Source organism: Danio aesculapii, chromosome 13 (assembly GCF_903798145.1).
Source record: "Danio aesculapii chromosome 13, fDanAes4.1, whole genome shotgun sequence".
In the NCBI taxonomy this organism is placed as follows: Eukaryota; Metazoa; Chordata; class Actinopteri; order Cypriniformes; family Danionidae; genus Danio; species Danio aesculapii.
The window spans coordinates 48,811,904-48,832,750 of record NC_079447.1 but is presented as its reverse complement, the minus strand read 5'-3'; the positions used below and the strand labels follow the sequence as shown (position 1 = coordinate 48,832,750).

At 36.6% G+C, this 20,847-nt stretch overlaps 1 protein-coding gene across 1 annotated transcript; it reads right to left on the bottom strand.

Moving 5' to 3' along the window:
• Nucleotides 1–2: 2 nt before the first annotated feature.
• On the bottom strand, nucleotides 3–19,729 carry oit3 (oncoprotein induced transcript 3). Its single transcript, XM_056470774.1, is given in 10 exon segments — nucleotides 3–2,163; nucleotides 2,299–2,398; nucleotides 3,801–4,213; nucleotides 5,251–5,411; nucleotides 5,496–5,618; nucleotides 8,152–8,274; nucleotides 11,964–12,077; nucleotides 13,596–13,970; nucleotides 19,629–19,704; nucleotides 19,706–19,729. Coding segments are annotated over 10 exon segments (1,674 nt in total). The 3' UTR covers nucleotides 3–1,998.
• Between the last annotated feature and the right edge of the window lie 1,118 nt (nucleotides 19,730–20,847).

The window sequence follows — 20,847 nt, the reverse complement described above, 5'->3', positions numbered from 1 at the left end:
GAGCCATTTAAGCTTTTTATTTATTCTGTGCTTCCATGCTTGTTAATTGTACACACATTACAGTACAACAAATGAATGCAGATGGAGATACATTTTTCTTTCTGGTCAGGTGAGGATTATATAACGTAGAATAGGATTAGAAGCAGTGGAGATGAGGCAGGCTTCAACAGAGCCTCCTCTTATCAATTCATGTATGATTATTACTGACTACAATGTAAAAACATCCGTAAAGTAGCGGTTTTCCATATTTTGTGATTCATGTTTTTATTAATGCTTTTGAGTTGCATTATGGGACGTATGGGATCTTTCTTCCAACAACTTTTAACCTTGAAAAGTTAGAAAAAGTTACTTTTATGAACATGTTTAATAGTTTAAAGTTATATTTTCTCTGGGTTGGTGTTGTATATTACGCTACAAACACCTTGTAATAAACTGCCAGCACATTTTCTGTTCTTTTACCAACACAATCTCACGGCAATTCGTAACTTTTTGATTTAGTGGCTAATTCGTATGAATTTGTACAATCTAATTCGTACATTTTTGTACGATTTGCTCATCCCCCAATGACGGTTGGGTTTAGGGGTGGGGTTAGGTGCCACGCCTCCTTTTTAAAATCATACAATTTCGTACGACTGAATTAGCCACTAAACTGACAAAACGTAAAATACTTACGTTTTCTCGTGAGATCAGGCAGCTTTTACAGACTTATTTCTCTCTATATTAATTTTTTTACATTACCAGTGGTCCCCAACCCCCGGGCCATAGGCCGGTAGGTCGATCAATTAGTACCGGGCAACACAGGAAATCATTAATCACTTCCGTTTTATTTATTATCTGAGTCTGAACGATCTTTATTTTAAAAAATCTTTTATTTTGAAAAATTATCATATTCTGTCAGCTATATCTCGGTCGCTTGAGTGCCAAAATTTAACCCACAAGCTAGCAAAATGAGTAAAAAACAGACATCTTTGGAAAGTTCCTTTTTTGAATGGGAAAAGGGCAAGTGAAGGACCCACGAGCTGCCAATGAATGGATCTGCAACCCATTTGTCAACAAAGCAGGTAAATTCAGCATGTCTGTGCAGGAAGATCAACTGCTGGAGATAATAATGGCGGCTGCAATCAAATATCGTGTCTTTTCCACATGCAAGTTCGTTATTTAGAATGGGGGCGCATGCTCATATTGGGAGCGTCGCACACATGCACCTCAAGTCGCTCGCGAATTCCAGGTAAACCCAGTTGAAAACATCCCAGCTTTTCAGAATTCTGTGAGCGCACCGGGAGTCACGTGGCAAGAACTGCCTGATCAGCTTCATACTTTGTATGGAATAGTTCATTCATACTTTGTGTTTCGGTAGACTAAATACCTCAGACAAACACAGAACAAATTAATTTTCTCCATAGATAAAACTTGTACAGCAATGTTTTGTCAGCTTGTCATCCTCTGAGAAAAAGATACATTAGATGGTCACCTAGCAATATACACTGTAAAAAATGCAGGGTTCCACAAATCATTCATGTTGTCCAAACACAAATTGATAAGGTTAACTTAACACTTTTAACAAATTTATGTGGATTAAACATTAAAAATTAAGTTGTCCCAATGAAATCTCAAAAATTGTGTTGTTTCAGCTAATTTTAAATTAGTTTGAAAGAGAAAAAAAATAGTTTTGAGTGTATGTACACCCCCGCCCCCCCCTAAAAATTGTCAAGTGTTGACTGGTCCACGGTAATAAAAAGGTTGGGGACGACTGCATTATACTATTTAAATCTACTTAAATGTTAATAAAAGTCACTTTTAAACTGTAGAGTTGAATTTTCAACATCAAAAGTCAACAGAGCAGAGATCAACATCGCATAATGCAATTCACAACTGTAATTAAATGAAAAACACAAAATATGGAAGCTGTTAATGAACATTTTTTTGCAGTGCAAACTGTGATTGGTGTTTAAATACATTAAGTTAGCCTGTAGATGGCGCTGTTTTCTTTATGCTGGCTCATGGATCTGGCAGTATGTGAATCGGCCCACTGGACAGTATGTTTTGCTCTTGGTGCTGATCAGTCCAGAGATCTCTTCTCAATCGCTTTCGGCAGCCCTGTGTACAGCGAGACTCCCCTTGCGTCTGCCCACACACCAGCACACGGCAATGCAGAAACACCTCCTAACACACAGCACACTCAAATTCAGTCAGAGACTCACTTACTTTCATATGAAGTCATCATAACTGGCTCATTAGCACACGCACACAAAAAAGCACAAGCTGAATTGTCCCAGCATGCACCTGTTCCATACTCACTCTGTTGTCCTTGCCAATGAACTTGAAGACTGGGACCTGGTAGTGTTTGGAGAGCTCGTCTTTAGCTGAAAGCTGACGCACCGTTTCATCGGAAATGCACCTGGGAAATGTAAGGCCATTAAAGCACAATGGTCACTAAAATAGCCTTTGTATAAGGTGTGAGCAATCTTTTCACATACAGTTGAAATCAAAATTATATATATTTTTTTTGTTTAAATATTTCCTAAATGATGTTTAAGTAAGTAATTTTTCACAGTATTACCTATAATAATATTTCCTCCGGAGAAATTCTTATTTGTTTTATTTTGGCTAGAATAAAAGCAGTTTAAAGTTTTTAAAACAACATTTTAATGTCAATATTATTATCCCCCTTAAGCAATATATATTTTTCAGTTGTCTACAGAACAAACCATCGTTAATGACTTGCTTAGTTAATCTAATTACCCTAGCTAAGCCAGAATGTCACTTTAAGCTGAATACTATTATCTAGATAAAAGAAATCAGTTATTAGAAATGAGTTATTAAAACTATTATGTTTAGAAATGTGTTGAGCACATCTTCTTTCCATTAAACAATATTAAGGAAAAAAAATATACAGGGGCGGGGGGATAATTCTGAGTTTAAATGTATGTACCCAGGGCTACATTATTGAGAACCCAGAAATATGTACAGAATACGCTATCTCGTCTTGCATTTTTTTGTTTTCACAAATCCACTGGAGGGCGGCGCGAACAGAAAAAATAATATTGGGGGGGGGGGACAATGTTTATGGTTCCTTTGCTGGACTTTGAACGTCTTGGGACCATTGCCGTCTATGGAGGATGAGGGAGCTCTCATATTTCATCTACAACAGGGGTGTCCAAACTCAGTCCTGGCGGGCCAATGTCCTGCAGAGTTTAGCTCCAACTTGCCTTAACACACCTGTCCGGAAGTTTCTAGTAAACCTAGATAGAGTTTGATGAGGTGGTCCAGGTGTGTTTATTTGTGGTTGAAGCTAAAATCTGCAGGACACTGGCCCTCCAGCACCAATTTTGGGCACCCTTGATCTAAAATATCTTACGTTTTGAAGATGAAGGTCTCAGGGAAGATAAAGATGAATAAAGATCTCAGGGATTTGTAATGACATGATGAGTTATCAATAACAGAACTTTCATTTTTAGGTGCATTAACCTTTTAAGGGTCTATTTCTAATCTAAAATTAGCAAAATGGCTAGATTCATCACATGTCGCCCCGGTAATATAGCGCAGTATTCCCCAACCCTGTTCCTGGAGGCACACCAACAGAACATATTTTGGATGTCTCTCTTATCCGACCTATTCATTTCAGATTTTGGAGTCTCTTCTAATGTTATTATGAGTTGATTCAGGTTCGATTAGGGAAATGTGTACTGTAAGTGTGCTTTCAGGAACAGCATTAGAAAACCCTGATAAAGCGTACAGCATGGTATTGTGAGAGTACAGAATAATATAATATCATGAATGAATTCTTTTGAATACCTTACCCATCTTTGATGAGATAATACTTTAAGGCCTGGTCAGCCTTGGGGCCAGGTGTGGCAAAACAGTTTTCAACAAAAGCAGCGAGGCCATCCACCCGCTCCCGAGGCTCAACGCCGAAGTACAACACGTCGCGTAACTTCAGCTGTGGAGGCTGGTTGTACGGTTCAGAAAACTCAGCGCTCTTAAACAGCTCCAAACTGAAGGGGAATATTCCTTCGCTGTGGCCCGCTAGCTCCAGTGCTGTGTTGCGCAGACTCGGTAGGTAGCCGTCCGACACCTCATACTGGCGCGGAAATTCACACGTAATTGGTAGTAGAAGTTTGCTTGTGCGCACAATTAAATCCCCATTGCTGCTGGGACTTGACCGCGGTAACCCTGTCACCAAGTTAGTGCCGATGATTTTATCATCACTGACCTGGAAGGAAGGAAGGAAGGAAGGAAGAGGTTTATCCACATTTTCAATTATGCAAACATCACCAAGATAATGTGACAGTAAAGAAACGTGATTTAAGAATTATAGCTTACCATAATGCATGGATATCCTAATGGGTCAGATTGATTGATTGATTGATTGATTGATTGATTGATTGATTGATTTAACAATTGATGTGACAGTAAAAAAACGTGATGTAATAATTGTAGTTTATCCTAATGGATAAATGCATGGACATGAAATTGAACCAGAATTTGGTAAAAACCCAAACAATACATAAAAATAAAACAAAACAAATCAAAGAAATCTGAAAAATAAGTTGTGTGTAATAACAAAAGAATGGCACAAAGAGAAAGTCCCGAACTTGAAATGAATTTAATACTTTATATAAAAGGCTTTTTTTTGTGATGACAACTTAAAGACGTCTCTCATATGGAGAATTAAGTCACATGCATCAGTTCAACAGAGTGTAAAAAATCTTGATGGTTCTGTGGGTCTCGTCTATCAAATCTGATCTTTATTTTGTATTTTCTATCGGATTCAGATCAGGTGATTGGCTGGGCCATTCTACAGCTTGATTTTCTTTCTCTGAAAGCATCTGAGAGTTTCCTTGGATGTGTTTTGCATCATTGTCTTGCTGAAATGTCCTCCCTGGCTTCATCCTCATCCTCTTGCTAATGTAGATGTTGGACTGAAGCAGATGATATTCATTTACAATGAAGAAGGGCAGAGGATTGCTGAAGAACTACCGAGAGATTTCAGCTGCTGTCTGGGCTTTCACTGACTTCCTACACCTTCCTGTCTTCATGTGTTCAATACTTTTGTCCAGTGTCATTTCATTTTATTACACATAACTTCATTTGTGAACTAAGTAGTTTTGTTTTCTTTGCATATATGGATTTATGTGGGTGTTATCAACATCCGGTGAAAATTTTAAGTCAACGGCACCTTTAGAAATATGTTTTCTGAAAAAAATGGTGACATGTTCAATACTTATTTCCCCCTATAAAACATTTTACCTGGACCACAGTGCCGCAAGTCTTCAGACTAAAGTGAATATTAATGTGAGTCCCGTTGGAAATGCCACGGCAGGAAGTGTTAGACAGGAAAAGTTCAAGCCCTCCCACCAGGTCTTTGGGAACCGAGACTTCTATGGAACTAGGATCACACTGCACAGGGACTATAAACAAAACCAATGTCAAAGTGAAGTCTACAGACCCTGACAGAAAGAGAGGGAAAAGCTGGAAGAAGAGGTTTAGCTCACCCTGACAGGTCCGTTTGTCATCTCCCAGCATCAGTCCCCAGGGACAGTGACAGTAATAGGAGTCGTCCTCTGATGAGCATCCATGGCTACAGCCTCCGTTCACATTGTCACATCCTGCGGTCTCTACACAAAACCCACCAAATACATAATACACACAAATAAAATCAGCCTACATTGAGTATCTTGGTAACACTTTACAATAAGGTTGTATTAGTTAATTTTAGATAGTGTTCCCAACACTGTTCCTGGAGGCACACCAACAGTTCATATTTTGGATATTTTGGTCTCCCTCATCCGACCCATTCAATTCAGGTTTTGGAGTCTCTTCTAATGTTCTGATGAGTTGATTCAGATGTGTTTTATTTGGAAGAGGCTGAAAATGTGTACTGTTGCTGTGCCTTCAGGAACAGATTTGGGAAACACTGAGGCAATGTATTTACTGACATGATCAAACAATGAACAATATGTTTATTACAGTATGTATTAATGCTTGTGTTAATGCTAATATTAGTTAATGTGAATACAGTTATTCATTGTTAATTCCTGTTAACGCATGGTGTGTTAACTAATGTTAACAAGCATGAATTTGGATTTTAGTAATGCACTAGTGGCCCAGTTCCACTGAGTGGTACGGTATGGAACGGTATGGTACGATTCGGTACGCTTTTATGATCGTTTTTACTGTCAAAAGGTACCTAAAAGTGAACCGCACCGTACCATTTTTTGGGCACCCTTTGCAAAAGATACCTAGCACAGCAAAAGGGTACCAAAAGGTGGAGCTAGACCAGGCATGGGCAAACTTGATCCTCGAGGGCCGGTGTCCCTGCAGAGTTTTGCTCCAACACTAATCAAACACACCTGAACACCCTAATTAGTGTCTTCAAGATCACTAGAAAGCTACAAGCAGGTGTGTTTGATTAGGGTTGGAGCAAAACTATGCAGGGACACCGGCCCTCCAGGATCGAGTTTGCCCATCCCTGAGCTAGACCCACAGCTGATCGCTATTGGTTTACAGAGATGCGTCACTCATGCATACACAAGCAGAAGAATGAAAACAAAGAAACCGCCATTTTATAGTTGCACTCACATTAAACTTCTTTGGAACAAAATTATTTTTATCATAAAAGATATGTGTCTCTAAAAGGTGTATTTCTGTAATTCTCTGGTAATGATCATGCTCTCCATCTTATTCTTAATTTTTTTGCGTTTTTTGCGTAAATTTTCTATACACATAAATAAGTTCCTAAAGGCAATACACAGATTTAAGACTTTCCTTGCTGAAATTTCGTTCAATATTTAATCTCTTAAGCTTATTAACAATAAGAAGAATAATATGTTTCTTAAAGCTTTTGATCAACGTTTTCTTAATGATTAAGGCTTTGTAAAGTTTTTTTTTTCTTATTTTTTTGTTATTGTATTTTCTCTTCAATACATGTTATTTTTCTTGAATTCAATAAAAAAAATCTAAAAAAAGAAACTGCAGTTTTTAAATACACAGCCGAGACATTACATTATAATACTAAATGCATACAATAACAAGCCATGGTTGACCCGAGGTCAGACAAAACTTGTCGTTGTCTTGATGTACAGCCACAAAGCCAAGAATAACAAAATCTGCCCTGTTTTGTTTTACATGTCCATGTCCTTGTCCATATCCTGTTTTTGTTTTACGAAGCCATCTAAAAATGCGAGCGGTTTCACTTTCTCCAGGAAGCTCGCGATCGCCATGCGTCTTTATTTGAAATAACAAACCTCTTGACCTGATGATAATAACGATTGATTGATTAAAGAGCTTCTGACATCCGATCCTTTTATAAACAAACGTGAGACTGAAGCACGAAAAACAAAGGAGAAACTCGAAAAAACATAGGAGTGAATGATTCTTTTAGCAACCTAAAACATGAACAAACTGCCGTGTTTAACTATTATCATCATCTTTTGGACTATTATGATCTCGAAATGACGGAATGATTTCTAACAGAGGCTAGGTGTGCTGCTGAAGATTAAAGACACAGATGAGAGGTTTGCACTGACTGTGGGCTATATTTCGTGTTGTGTTTGAACCCAAATAAGGACTAAATACATGCTGTGTGTTGTTATTCTGTAATTGGTAATATATCAGAGACTGTAAGGGTCTGTATATGTTCATATCTGTTGCATTTATTTATTTATTTTATATAATTGCAGACATTAGGTAGGCTATTTTGCACATCACTGATCTGCAGTTAATCAAATCATGTTCATAGAAAGGTTAGTAATGAACATTTATACAGTATTTATGTGTGTAAAGCGTCTGTTTTGTGAGAAGTGCTTCTCATGTGATATGTGAACGACCCATACAGCTTTACTGTAGACATTTCCTCGAGTGAGAATGACGTCGACTGAAACTTTCTGTCGTACACCACGCCCACCAAAAGGGTATCCTTGGTACCCATTAGGCAGTAGAAACGCAAGCCTGATAAAGGTGACCAGTACCGACCCGTACTGTACCGTACGGTACCAGTCAGTGGAAACAGGCCATAGTTAATGTTGAACTATGATTAATTAATGTTGTACCAGTATTGTTCATAATTAGTTCATGTTAGTAAATACATGAACTAATAAAACCTGATTGTAAAGTATGACCGGTATCTTTTTGTTTTACTGTGTATCTTACCTTTACAGCTTCTCCCATCCACGTCCAGTACTTTACCGCGTCCACATTCACATCGCCGAGAGCCCTTGGTGTTTATGCATAGCTCTGCGCATCCTCCATTCCCTTTCTCACACTCATTCACATCTTAAAGATTAAACAGAAGCAGGCAAGTAAACCTGGGGTACAAACAGATTAAGCTTGGGCTCTGCTCTAAAATCTATAGTGAGCTGCCCTGGTGTTTACTTCAACAGTCTCCTTCAGGTATCCACCTTAAAGGGGACCTATTATGCAAAAATCACTTATATAAAGGGTTAAAACAGTTATGTGGCAACAGTCTGTGAATATAGGCAGCTTCTACTGGTAAAAATGTATTCATTTTATTTTTTTATAATCACACTTGATCAAAACACTCTGCAGAAACATCAGAGTCATCAGAGAGGGAAAGCCCCGCCCATTAGTGACGATCTCTCCTTCATTAGCCTATCATTAGTCTTGTTTTTGAATTTGCCACTATGCTGACGTACAGGCATTTAAAGCTCCACCCTCTTTTACAAAGAGCACAATCTCATTTGAATTTAAAGCGACAGTCACCAAAACGGCACATTTTGAATCAAAGTCTAAAAGGGTCAGTTTCAAAGAGTTATAAAACATTATCTGTCTGGTATTTTGAGCTGGAACTACACATACGCACTCTGGGTGCATCAGAGGCTTATTTTACATCTTGTAAAAGGGGCATGATAGGTGCCCTTAAAATAGACCATCATGCATGTGAAATAAACCATCATGCATGTGAAATGCTTCGCTAGTGCATTATCAGATTGCTTTCTCTATAAAAGATACATGCATTGCTGCTTTGGTAAACACCTCTGCCTTTATCCAAGCCTTCTCTTCAGGTATTCAACAATCCAGTAATTTATGTCCTGCTTGCAGCGGAATTGAGAGTGATTAGTTAAGTTTGAAATGTTATGAAATGCTTACGGGACAGACTGAAAGACAGAGTGGATAGATCGATGAGGGGATAGGGGACTTAACGTTTTTAATTACATCCAAGCCAGTGACTGAACACATTCAATTACATCTAATTGTTTTTACTCATTCCATTTACTTCTTATTGTCCTGCTGTGTCTTTGCCCCTTTTGATAGTTAACGCCGTTTTCCCACCAGCTCATGAATTAAGTTTGCATTATGCATTATGTTCTAACTGCAAATAAAGGATCTATGAACTACACCGTCTTTTTACATATACTGCATATAAAAACACCATTAAAATTGGGACAGAACACATAGGCTACTAACACATTAACCCTAATATTGGATCCAATATTGCTGTATTGGAGGGCAATATTACTGTATAGATCCAACCCACTGATTTGGAATGTTCTAGTAATCTTTAAGATCTTGATTAATTAATTCAGATATGTTTGAAGGAGCATTATTTTTGGAAATAGGCTAATTTTACAAGTTTACTAGTGTTGAACAGTTGAGTTTGATCATTTTTCAATCCATTCAGATGATCTCCGGTTTTGGTGAGAGATCTATTAGCTTAGCTTAGCATAAATCATTGAATCGGATTAGACCATTAGCATCTCGCTTAAAGAATTCCAAAAATAGTTTCTATAATTTCAAGTTTGACTCTGCTGTTGTTACATTACATACATTCTAGGCCAATATGGCTAGGAACTATACTCTCAATCTGGCATAATAAACAAGGAATTTTGCAGCCGCAATGATATTATGCAGTGCTGTTACCTAGCTAGGGACTACTTTCAGATGCTGTGTAATATCACTGTATGACTGGGAAATTTCTTGATCATTACGATATAATGAAAGTATAGTTCCTAGGCCCTAATAGGTATCATTATTATTATTAGTAGTAGTAGTAGTAATAGTGGTAGAAGAATTTTATTACAGCTCATTATTAAAATGCTAATGTTACCTGCTACCTGCAGAAGTGTCATTAAAAATCATTTTACCAATGCTTTTTTTTAGTTTACAGGCACTTCATATGAAATGATTGTCAAAGTGCATTGTCACCCAAATCTAAAAATGTAAAGTAGGGTAAACTAGTGCTTTTACATGGTTAAAAATTGTTCAATTAAAGATCTCAACATGGAAATGCAAATGAAAAATGTAACTGGCAAGTTTTTTGGTAAGAAGATTAGACATTAGACATTCATTCATTTTCCTTCAGCTTAGTCCCTTATTTATTAGGGGTCACCACATTGGAATGAATCGCCAATTATTCCAGCATATGTTTTACATAGCGGATGCCTTTCCAGCCGCAACCCAGTACTGGGAAACATCCATACACTCTCACATTCACACATGCACTCACACACTACGGCCAATTTAGTTCATCCAATTTCCTTTACACCGCATGCTTTGGACTGTGAGGGAAACCGGAGCACCCAGAGAAAAGCACTAGTTTAGACAGTGGCACTTATGGTCCAAAGCTTGCAGGTCCAAGTCCCAGCACTGGGAGGGATTGTAGGTGGGGGAATAAATAACCAGCACTTTGTGTGTGTGTGTGTATGTGTGTGTGTGTGTGTGTGTGTGTGTGTTAAGCACTTTTAATGACATAAAAATATATACGTAAAAAAGAAGAAGCAGGACTGGATATCCATACCCTAGTCAAGTCATATCACCTATATTTCTTTAGCTTTTATATACACTGGTCTTGACCTGAACACCAGTTTATTCTTGGCCTCTGGCTTTTCTACAATTGTATATATTTAAAAGTTTAAAAACTTATGAAAACAAGTTTTGTTCTAGCTAATGAGTAAACTTAGCAACAGTACCAGATGGAAGCCCCATCCCCCCCAAAAAAAGAGAAAGAAACCTTCTGGAAGACAAAGTTTAACAGACTGTGTCCTGAAAATTACCTACGGTACAGAAAGTTCTTTAAAAATGCAGACCCCTTGAAAGTTGCAGCACAAATGACACTGTGTGTGTGTGTGTGTGTGTTTTTTTTTAAAGACGAAAGAAAAAGCTGGACTGGACATCCAAGTCACGTCAACTTTAAAATAAAAATTTTAAGCTTTATGCAATGGTCTTGACCTATGTATAATTGTTCTTGGATCTTTGGCTTTTCAAATGACAATTTCATTCATTCATTCATTCATCCATTTTCCTTCAGCTTAGTCCCTTATTTATCAGGGGTCACCACAGCGGAATGATACGCCAACTATTCCGGCATGTGTTTTATGCAGCAGATGCCCTTCCAGCCGCAACCCAATTCTGGGAAACACCCATACACTCTCACATTCACACACACACTCATACACTATGGATAATTTTGTTTACCCAAGAAGAAAACCCACACCAACACGGGGAGAACATGCAAACTCCACACAGAAAACTCCAACTGAATCTGCCGGGACTCAAACCAGCGACCTTTTTGCTGTGAGGTGACAGTGCTAACCACTGAGCCACTGTGCCAATTGTCAAAACATATGACAATTTCATATCTGTAAAACTTATGAATATAAACTACGTTCTTTCTAAAAAGTAATAGTACCAGATGGGAGCACCAAAAAGGAAAAAGAATCCTTCTGGAAGACAAACTTCAACAGACTGTGCCCTGAAAATTACCTACAGTACATTAAGTTCTTTAAAAAGGCAGACCCCTTGAAAGCTGCTGCACAATTTACAATGTGTTATTATTTGTTTTACCATTAAAGGCATTGATTTTGCTTTTGTACATTAGTGGTCTGTTTCTGAATTTAGCTTTTCTTGTGGTTTCTTTCTTGCCGCTACTTCATTGTAAATGCAATATAATTCTTGTGCTCTATAAGCATTTAAGGTGCCCAGGCCTGGACCACACTGTTACTCACCCAGACATGTTTGTGCATCAGGGCCTAGAATGGTTCCCTCAGAGCAGCGACATTCGGGCTCGACGGGACAGTCAGATCCTGTACACTCCACCTCATCGCATATGTCATAGAAATCTATGGCGGCACACATTACAAAAAAGTCTGAAGGAAGTTAATTCTTAAAGGGTTAAAACACGCTAAAATTTATACGAAACCATCATTTCGATTCAAACCGTTGTTAATTTCAATTTAATTTTAGCCTTAGCTTTTTGACTGAAACTCTGTTTATCTTTAATCGCTCCGTATTTTATTCTTCTGAATTTTTTGTAGTTTCAGTCTGAGTTGACTGAATTCTATTAAATCTAGACTAGATATACTTTACTAAATCTAGTCTGGATCTACTGTACTCTTCTAAATCCACTCTAGATCTACTCTACTAAATCTACTCTACTAAATCTACTCTACTAAACCTACTCTAGATATACTCTACTAAATCTAGTCTGGATCTACTGTACTCTTCTAAATCCACTCTAGATCTACTCTACTAAATCTACTCTACTACATCTACTTTACTAAACCTACTCTAGATATACTCTACTAAATCTAGTCTGGATCTACTGTACTCTTCTAAATCTACTCTACTACATCTACTCTACTAAACCTACTCCAGATATATTCTAGTAAATCTAGTCTGGATCTACTGTACTCTTCTAAATCTACTCTAGATCTACTCTTCTAAATCTACTCTACTACATCTACTCTACTAAACCTACTCTAGATATACTCTACTAAATATACCCTACTATACTAAATCTACTCTAGATCTGCTCTACTAAATTTACTCTAGATCTACTCGACTCTACTAAATATAGTCTAGATCCACTCAACTAAATCTAGTCTATATCTACTCTACTAAATCTACTCTAGATCTACTCCAGTAAATCTACTCTACTAAATCTACTCTAGATCTACTAAATCTACTCTAGATCTCCTCTACTAGATCTCTAGATCTACTCTACTAAATCTGCTCTTCTAAATCTACTCTAGATCTGCTCTACTAAATCTACTCTAGATCTACTCTACTAAATCTACTCTAGATCTACTCTACTGAATCGGCTCTAGATTTACTCTACTAAATCTACTCTGGATCTACTCTACTGATTCGACACTAGATTTACTCTACTAAATCTACTCTGGATCTACTCGACTGAATCGACCCTAGATCTACTCTACTAAATCTAGTCTAGATCTACTCTTCTAAATCTAGTCTAGATCTACTCTACTAAATCCACTCTAGATCTGCTCTACTAAATCCACTCTAGATTTAGTTGACCAAATTCTAACCATAATTATTACCATAATATATTACCATATATATATTAACCATAATATATTAATTAGTCAGGCTCTAAATTTTTTATATATACCCTTTTACCAACATACAATCGAGAATTCCACACAATCGATTTGTGCTGGGGCAACATGAAAGTTATCATTAGTTTGTACAAATTTAAGTGGGTTGAACATAAAACAATTAATTTGTCCCCTAAAAAACTCAAGAATTGTGTTGTTTCAGCTCATTTTAAATAAGTACTTCGAACAAACAGCAAACGTCATTTTTTGAGTGTATAACAAGGCATGATGAATACTTACGGCCACAGTAGACGTGGAAGCAGACAGAGGGTCGGGGTAAACGATAGACATAGTAACCCCTCGGACAGGCCTTTACCTCCACACTAGCTGTCCAATGGCAGCAGTTATTATTGAAGCTAGCACAGGCAGATAGAGTAACAATGCCATCACCAGGCCCAGGGTGACTCCCATTCAGCCAAATGGGCGCATGGGTTCCACAGTGGTTTTCTTGGATACAGAAGGTTGGCATAGCATCTCCAGCCATACCCGTGAAGCGATACCATTCCCCTGATACATGCCGGTCGCACAGAGGGACGCCTGCAGAGTTGTTGACATGGTAGTCAGTGCTCCTCCATGGTTCATTCAGACTGATGTACGCTGAGCAGGGATCTAAGGCTGACAAGGGATTGAAAGTGGTCAGAACTGGCCGTCTATTCAGTACAATTCAAGTCTATTTGCATAGCTCTTTTGACAGTAATTATTGTTTTAAAGCTGATTTACGAATGGTCATCAGCATTTTAAATCCTTGAAAGTTTTTAATATAGAGATTTTTTTCTAAAGCTATGAACATTTATATGTATTTATGTGTGTATTACAGTGCATCTGGAAAGTATTGCTAGCGCTTCACTTTTTCCACATTTTTTTATGTTACAGTCTTATTCCAAAATGGATTAAATTAATTTATTTCCTCAAAATTCTACACATAAATTGATTAAAAAAAATCCTGAAAAATCACACGTACATCAGCATTCACAGTCTTTGTCGTCAAGCTCTTAACTGAGCTCAGGTGCATTCTGTTTCCACTGATCATTCTTGAGATGTTTCAGCAGCTTAATTGGAGTTCACCTGTGGTCAATTCAGTTGATTGGACATGATTTGAAAAGGCATACACCTGTCTATACAAAGTCCCAGGGTTGACAGTGCATGTCAAAGCACAAACCAAGCATGAAGACAAAGGAATTGTCTGTAGACTTCAGGGACAGGATTGTCTCGAGGCACAAGGCTTGGGAAAGGTTACAGACAAATTTCTGCTGCTCTGAAAGTGATTATCCGTAAGTGGAAGATGTTTGGAACCACCAGGACTCTTCCTAGAGCTGGCTTAACTAGGTTTATTTGGCAAGTTAGGGTAATTAGGTGAGTCACTGTATAACAGTGGTTTGTTCTGTAGACAATCGGAAAAAAATACTGCTCAAGGAGGCTAATAATATTAACCTAGGTTAATCAAGTTAGGATAATTAGGAAAGTCATTGTATAACAATTTTTTTTTATTATTCAAATATATCAAATATCATATATACGGTTGAGGTCTGAATTATTAGCCCCCCTTGGATTTTTTTTCTTTTTTTAAATATTTCCCAAATGATGTTTAACAGAGCAAGGAAATTTTCACAGTATGTCTGATGATATTGTTTCTTCTGGAGAAAGGCTTCTTTGTTTTATTTCGGCTAGAATAAAGCAGTTTTTAATTTTCTTTAAACCATTTTAGGGACAAAATTATTAGCCCCTTTAAGCATTTTTTTCTGATAGTCTACAGCAGTGTTTCCCAACCCTGTTCCTGAAGGCACACCAACAGTTCACATTTTCAACCTCTCCCTAATCAAACACACCTGAATCAACTCATCAGAAGATTAGAAGAGACTCCACAACCTGACGTTAATGGGTCAGATAAGGGAGACGTACAAAATATGTACTGTTGGTGTGCCTCCAGGAACAGGGTTCGGAAACACTGGTCTACAGAACAAACCATCCTTATACAATAACATACCTAATTACCCTAACCTGCCTAGTTAACCTAATTAACTTTAAATGTACCTTTAAGCTGTATAGTAGTGTCTTGAAAAACCTCTAGTAAAATATTATTTACTTTCATCATGGCAAAGTACAGAAACAGAAATTGGGGGAAAAAAATAAACGGGGGCTAATAATTCAGGGGGGCTAATAATTCTGACTACAACTGTATATATATTGCTTAAGGGAGCTAATAATTTTGACCTTAAAATGTTTTTAGAAAATTAAAAACTGCTTTTATTCTAGCCGAAATAAAACATATAAGACTTTCTCCAGAAGAAAAAATGTTATAGAAAATACTGTGAAAAATTCCTTGCGCTTTTGGGAAAAATAAATTAAAATTCACAGGAGGGCTAATGATTTTGACTTCATCTGTATATGGTGTATAGTTAAATAAATTTTAAAAAAGGTAAAATTGTAGCCTATTTTCAAAAAAAGTGGAGTGTCCCTTTAAAGGAACGCCTAATATTCTGAACACCATCTGTTCCTGAACTTTTCAACCGAGCAGGATGATTAAAACACTACCAAGGAAATCACGTTATGGAAGGAACATGAAACTGCTTGTTAAATAAGATCTGTCGGCGTAAAGTCCTTCTCTCTCAGTTTGTTGGCAGATTTCAAAGACTTAATCAATACTCCACACTGCACCACTGCACCCTCCCGAACACAAATGAATTAGGTCCTGGGTGAAGTTGGCTTGCTTTGCTGGACCATGCGGAAATGAAAAATGATGCAGCATAAGGAATGAATGAACATTAGTCAGTGAAAGTCAGCAGCTTGATGAGGCATAGAAGGAGAATCTTTTTCCACAGTAAATGTTCTGCTCAGATAAAACAAAACTCAACACTGGCGAAAACACACTGTTGTACTTCTAAAACGAAACGAAAAGCAACAAAATACCTAAATTCAACATTTTTTTCAGTCAAAAGAACTCACATAGTCCCTTTAAAGCGATAGATCACCCAAAAATGAATATTTACTGACTATTTATTCAACTTCAGTGTGGTTCAAAACCTTTAAAACACCAAATAAGATATTTTGAAGAAAGTTAAAAATCTGTAACCTCCTTAGTAGGAAAAACAAATGTAAGTCAATGGTTACCGGTTTTCAGCTTTCTTCAAAATATCTTCTTCTGTGTTCAACAAAATTAAGAAAGTAAAACAAGGTTTGAAACAAGTAATGGGTGAGTAAACAACAGAATTTTCCAGCAACAGAATTATGCTTTTAACATGTCCTATGATTTGAGATGTGATTCACTCCAAAGCACATTAAAGTTTTAAGGTATCATTTACTGTAATTGTGCCTTAAAATATATTTTTGAATGTAAATAATAGCGTATAGTGGTATCAGCGCATGCAGACTGTAGATAGTGGTGTTCAACAGATACAAAACAGCCGGAGGTCAAGGATAAGCGGATGTTCAGGTCAATAATGTTTGCAGTAAACACAGAATTCCTGGACAGAGCTACAATAAATCATCAATGTTTTCTTTCAGATGTGCTTCATATATTCATCCAGAATACTTTTTTTCTTTATGTTTATTATTTCCATGGCATCTATACAGTCAAAATGATTCGCCGTCCTGTGATTTTTTTTCCCCCTTTTTCTAATATCTCCCAAATGATGTTTAATAGAGCAAAGAAATTTTCACAGTATTTCCTATAATATGTTTTCTTAGTATTTGTTTTATTTTGGCTAGAATAAAAGCAGTTTTTAATTTTTAAAATCATTTCATGGTCAATATTATTATCTACCTAAGCAAGATTTTCTTCGATTGTCTACAGAGTAAACCACTGTTATACAACGATTAGACGAATTACCCTAACTTGTCTAATTAACCTAGTTAAGCCTTTAAATGTCACTTTAAGCTGAATAGTAGTATTTTAAAAAATATCTAGTCAAATATTATGTATTGTCATCATGACAAAGATAAAATAAATCAGTTTTAGAAATTAGTAATTAAAACTATTAATGTTAGAAATATGCGGAAAAAAATCTTTCCGTTAAACAGAAATTGGGGAAAAACGGGGGGGCTAATAATTCAGGAGGGCTAATTATTCTGACTTCAACTGTAAATGACAATGCTTAAAATAAAGATATTACTTGATAAATGTGTTTCTTTAATATACAAGTTGTAACTTAAATCACTCAGTTCTACAGTACATCGAATATTATTTTACTTTGAAGCTTATACTGTAGGTCCCAATTTCAGAGACTTGGGGGAAAGCCAGGATGGAGAATGTTTGGTTCACCACCTACTGCAACATCTTAACCAGTGGCGGTTCTAGTTTAAATGACACCCTGGGTGAATCCACCCCAAACATACCCCCTACCCATCCCCCAAGAAATAAAGACACTATGTGGTTGACTTTATATATCTTTTAAATATTTAAATATGTATTTTAAATATATACATTTAAAATAATTATTATAGACACATTTAAATATATTTATTTATTTTCAATAAATATAACAATTTGTTTATTATTATTATTATTATTATTATTATTATTATTATTATTATTTTACAATTATTATTCTAATAAAATAACAGAAATCAATCCTAAATGGAACTGAAAACTGTGTAAAGACGCAACTGGAGTAATTTTCTTGGACTTTTGCATAAATATTTATTATGACAGCTCTCTAGAATACAAAAATATATATGTTTTATAGAATTATCTGTTGTCTTAGACCCGACTAATGGCCGAGAATTAATGTTATGAAGTCTGACTGACTTTCCCCCCCCTTTCTGCTTTATAGCCATGCTTAGTCAAAGTAACATCATCATCATATGATATAAACTTTAGTTTTGTCGGCGTGCATGTACAATAAACAAGAGCAGCGCGTGAGACGCGTGAATGGCTTTGCGCACTGCGTCAATTGGTTTTCGCCAGCGTTGTTTCGGTTGCACAAAGAATAACAAACTTGCGCGTGCAAAAGACGCCAAATGTAAAATAGCTCCTAAGATCTTTATTCTGGGATAACCACTCTAAATTAATAAACGTGCATAAAGTAAATCTTATCTGAAAGCATTTACTTGGGCACTTCTTTGCACCATCTCCCCCTGGGCGATTGCCAAAATCCGCCACTGATCTTAACACAGTGAAATCAGTCAAATGGCTTACATTTTGATGAATAGAAGGTACAAAAGCTGTTACTGGAGTGATATCTTTTAAAGTACTAATATACACTTAAAGTAATAATATTTAAAAGGATAGTATAAAATTTACTGACTACTCATCCTTAAATGGTTCCATTCCTTTATGAGTTATAAGCACTAAATATATTATGAAAAAATGTAAGAGTAGGAAAAACAAATGGATGTCAATGGTTTCCAAACAGGTTTCCAACATTTTCCAAAATAATTTCCTTTTTTGTTCAACAGTAAAAGGAAACTCAAGACAGATTTGTGACGAGTGAAGGGAGAGTAAATGATGACAGAAGTCTTTTTAATGTACAACGTGGGCACTTTAGGTATACTTTTAGGCACAAACTAGTACCTCTTGAAAAGCTACTACTCCAGTAACAACTTTATGTAATGTGACTTTATGTAATCTTTTTTTCTGAACATGTAACAACTACACTGCAACAGAAAACATCAACAATACAACTCGCATGTCCTAAAAATAGTGTTCAATCTAAAAGTGCTGTTATATACATACACTAACAACATAGTATAGAATAAAACTCACTTAATAAGCATATTAATAAGAATACACATCAAAAATATCTGTAATTTAACCGTTTTCCGTATTTTGTGATTCATGTTTTTATTTTTCCCTATTTTTTATGCGTTTGAATTGCATTATGGGACCTTCATCTTTCTTCCAGCAACTTTTAACCCTGAAAACGTTTAAAAAAGTGACTTTTATGAACATTTCTAATAGTTTAAAGTGATATATTGTCTGGGTTGGTGTTGTAAATTACACCACATAAACTGCCAGTACATTTTCTGCTATTTTACAGACTCTATATGTAATAATTCATTTAAAAATGCTAATCAGTAGTATTCTTCTATTACATCACATGAAAGTTCATACATTATATTATTTCAAGCCACTAAAATGTCAGTAAAAGTCAGTTTGTTAAACTGCAAAGTTGAATTTTCGACATCAAAAGTTGACAGAGCAGAGATCAACATCCCATAATGCAATTCTCAACTGTAAATAAACGGAGATAATTGTGAATAAAATAAAATAAGCAAAACGTTAATTAACATTTAATTTTTACAGTGCAGTGTTATTGTAAAACAGTCAGTGCTTACCTATGGCCTGTGTATTACTCACAGCTTGCAGTACAACAAACAGTGTAAAAAGCATGTCCAACTGTAGATACAGCAGAAAGCCGAAAGTCACAGATGTACATCCAGCCGTTCCCGTTGAAATGCTTCAGGTTTTGGAAGAGCTTTGTGGTTTATTAATGGATTATGTTATCTCTGTCATTGTGAAGGATGGGTACAGCAGCACAGTGACGGTAAATATTTTGTTTATTATTGTCTCATGGACATGACATCTGTCTCTCCTTGACCTCTTGTCCCTTTTTAAGAAAGTCCACACCTTCGGAAAGAAACAGGACTATCCTCTTATTGTTAAAGAAAGTCTGGCTTATCCATCCCACCCTGATACATCCCCAAAAAACCCTTCATCATCTCACTTAGCATCAGTCAAAAAAAAAAAAAAATAGTTCAGGGGGCGCTATCGCGCGCTGAGAATGTAGGACGTGTTTTCGATCGCTCCTGGAGAAGGTAACAGATTTAATCATATATTAAACAGCACAACAACCTTTTTGTTGTTCCATTACTTAAAACTATCGCCCTAAACACGGGGGCTACTCTTCCATTCGTTATAAGCTGTAAGCATGACGTCGTTTCGACCCAAAACTGACGGTAAAGGAGGCCGCGGTAAAGCCCCGCTCCTCTCACGCGATGCTAACGAGCCCTTGGTTAGTGTACACTCCGGAGAAAACTCACCCGGGAATGTCACTTGTCTTCAGACACTGTTGGACTCTGTCAAGAATGAAAAAAAAAAATTGTTCACACAAAAGCGAACATTTTGTTTTAATTTACTCACCCACAGGTCATCCGATATGTAAAAATATCCGTAAATTAGCAGTTTTTTTCCAGTATTTTGTGATTCATGTCTTTATTTTTTAGACTTTTGGGTTGTATTATGTAACCTAGATCTTTCTTCCAACAACTTTTAATCTTAAAAGGTTTGAAAAAGTGACTTTTATGAACAATTTTAATAGTTCAAACTGATATATTGTCTGAGTTGGTGTAACATTTACACTCACATGCCACTTTATTAGGTACACCTGTCCAACTGCTCGTTAAACCCAAATTTCTAATCAGCCAATCACATGGCAGCAACTCAATGCATTCAGGAATATAGACATGGTCAAGATGATCTGCTGCAGTTCAAACCGAGCATCAGAATGGGGAAGAAAGAGGATTTAAGTGACTTTGAATGTGGCATGGTTCTTGG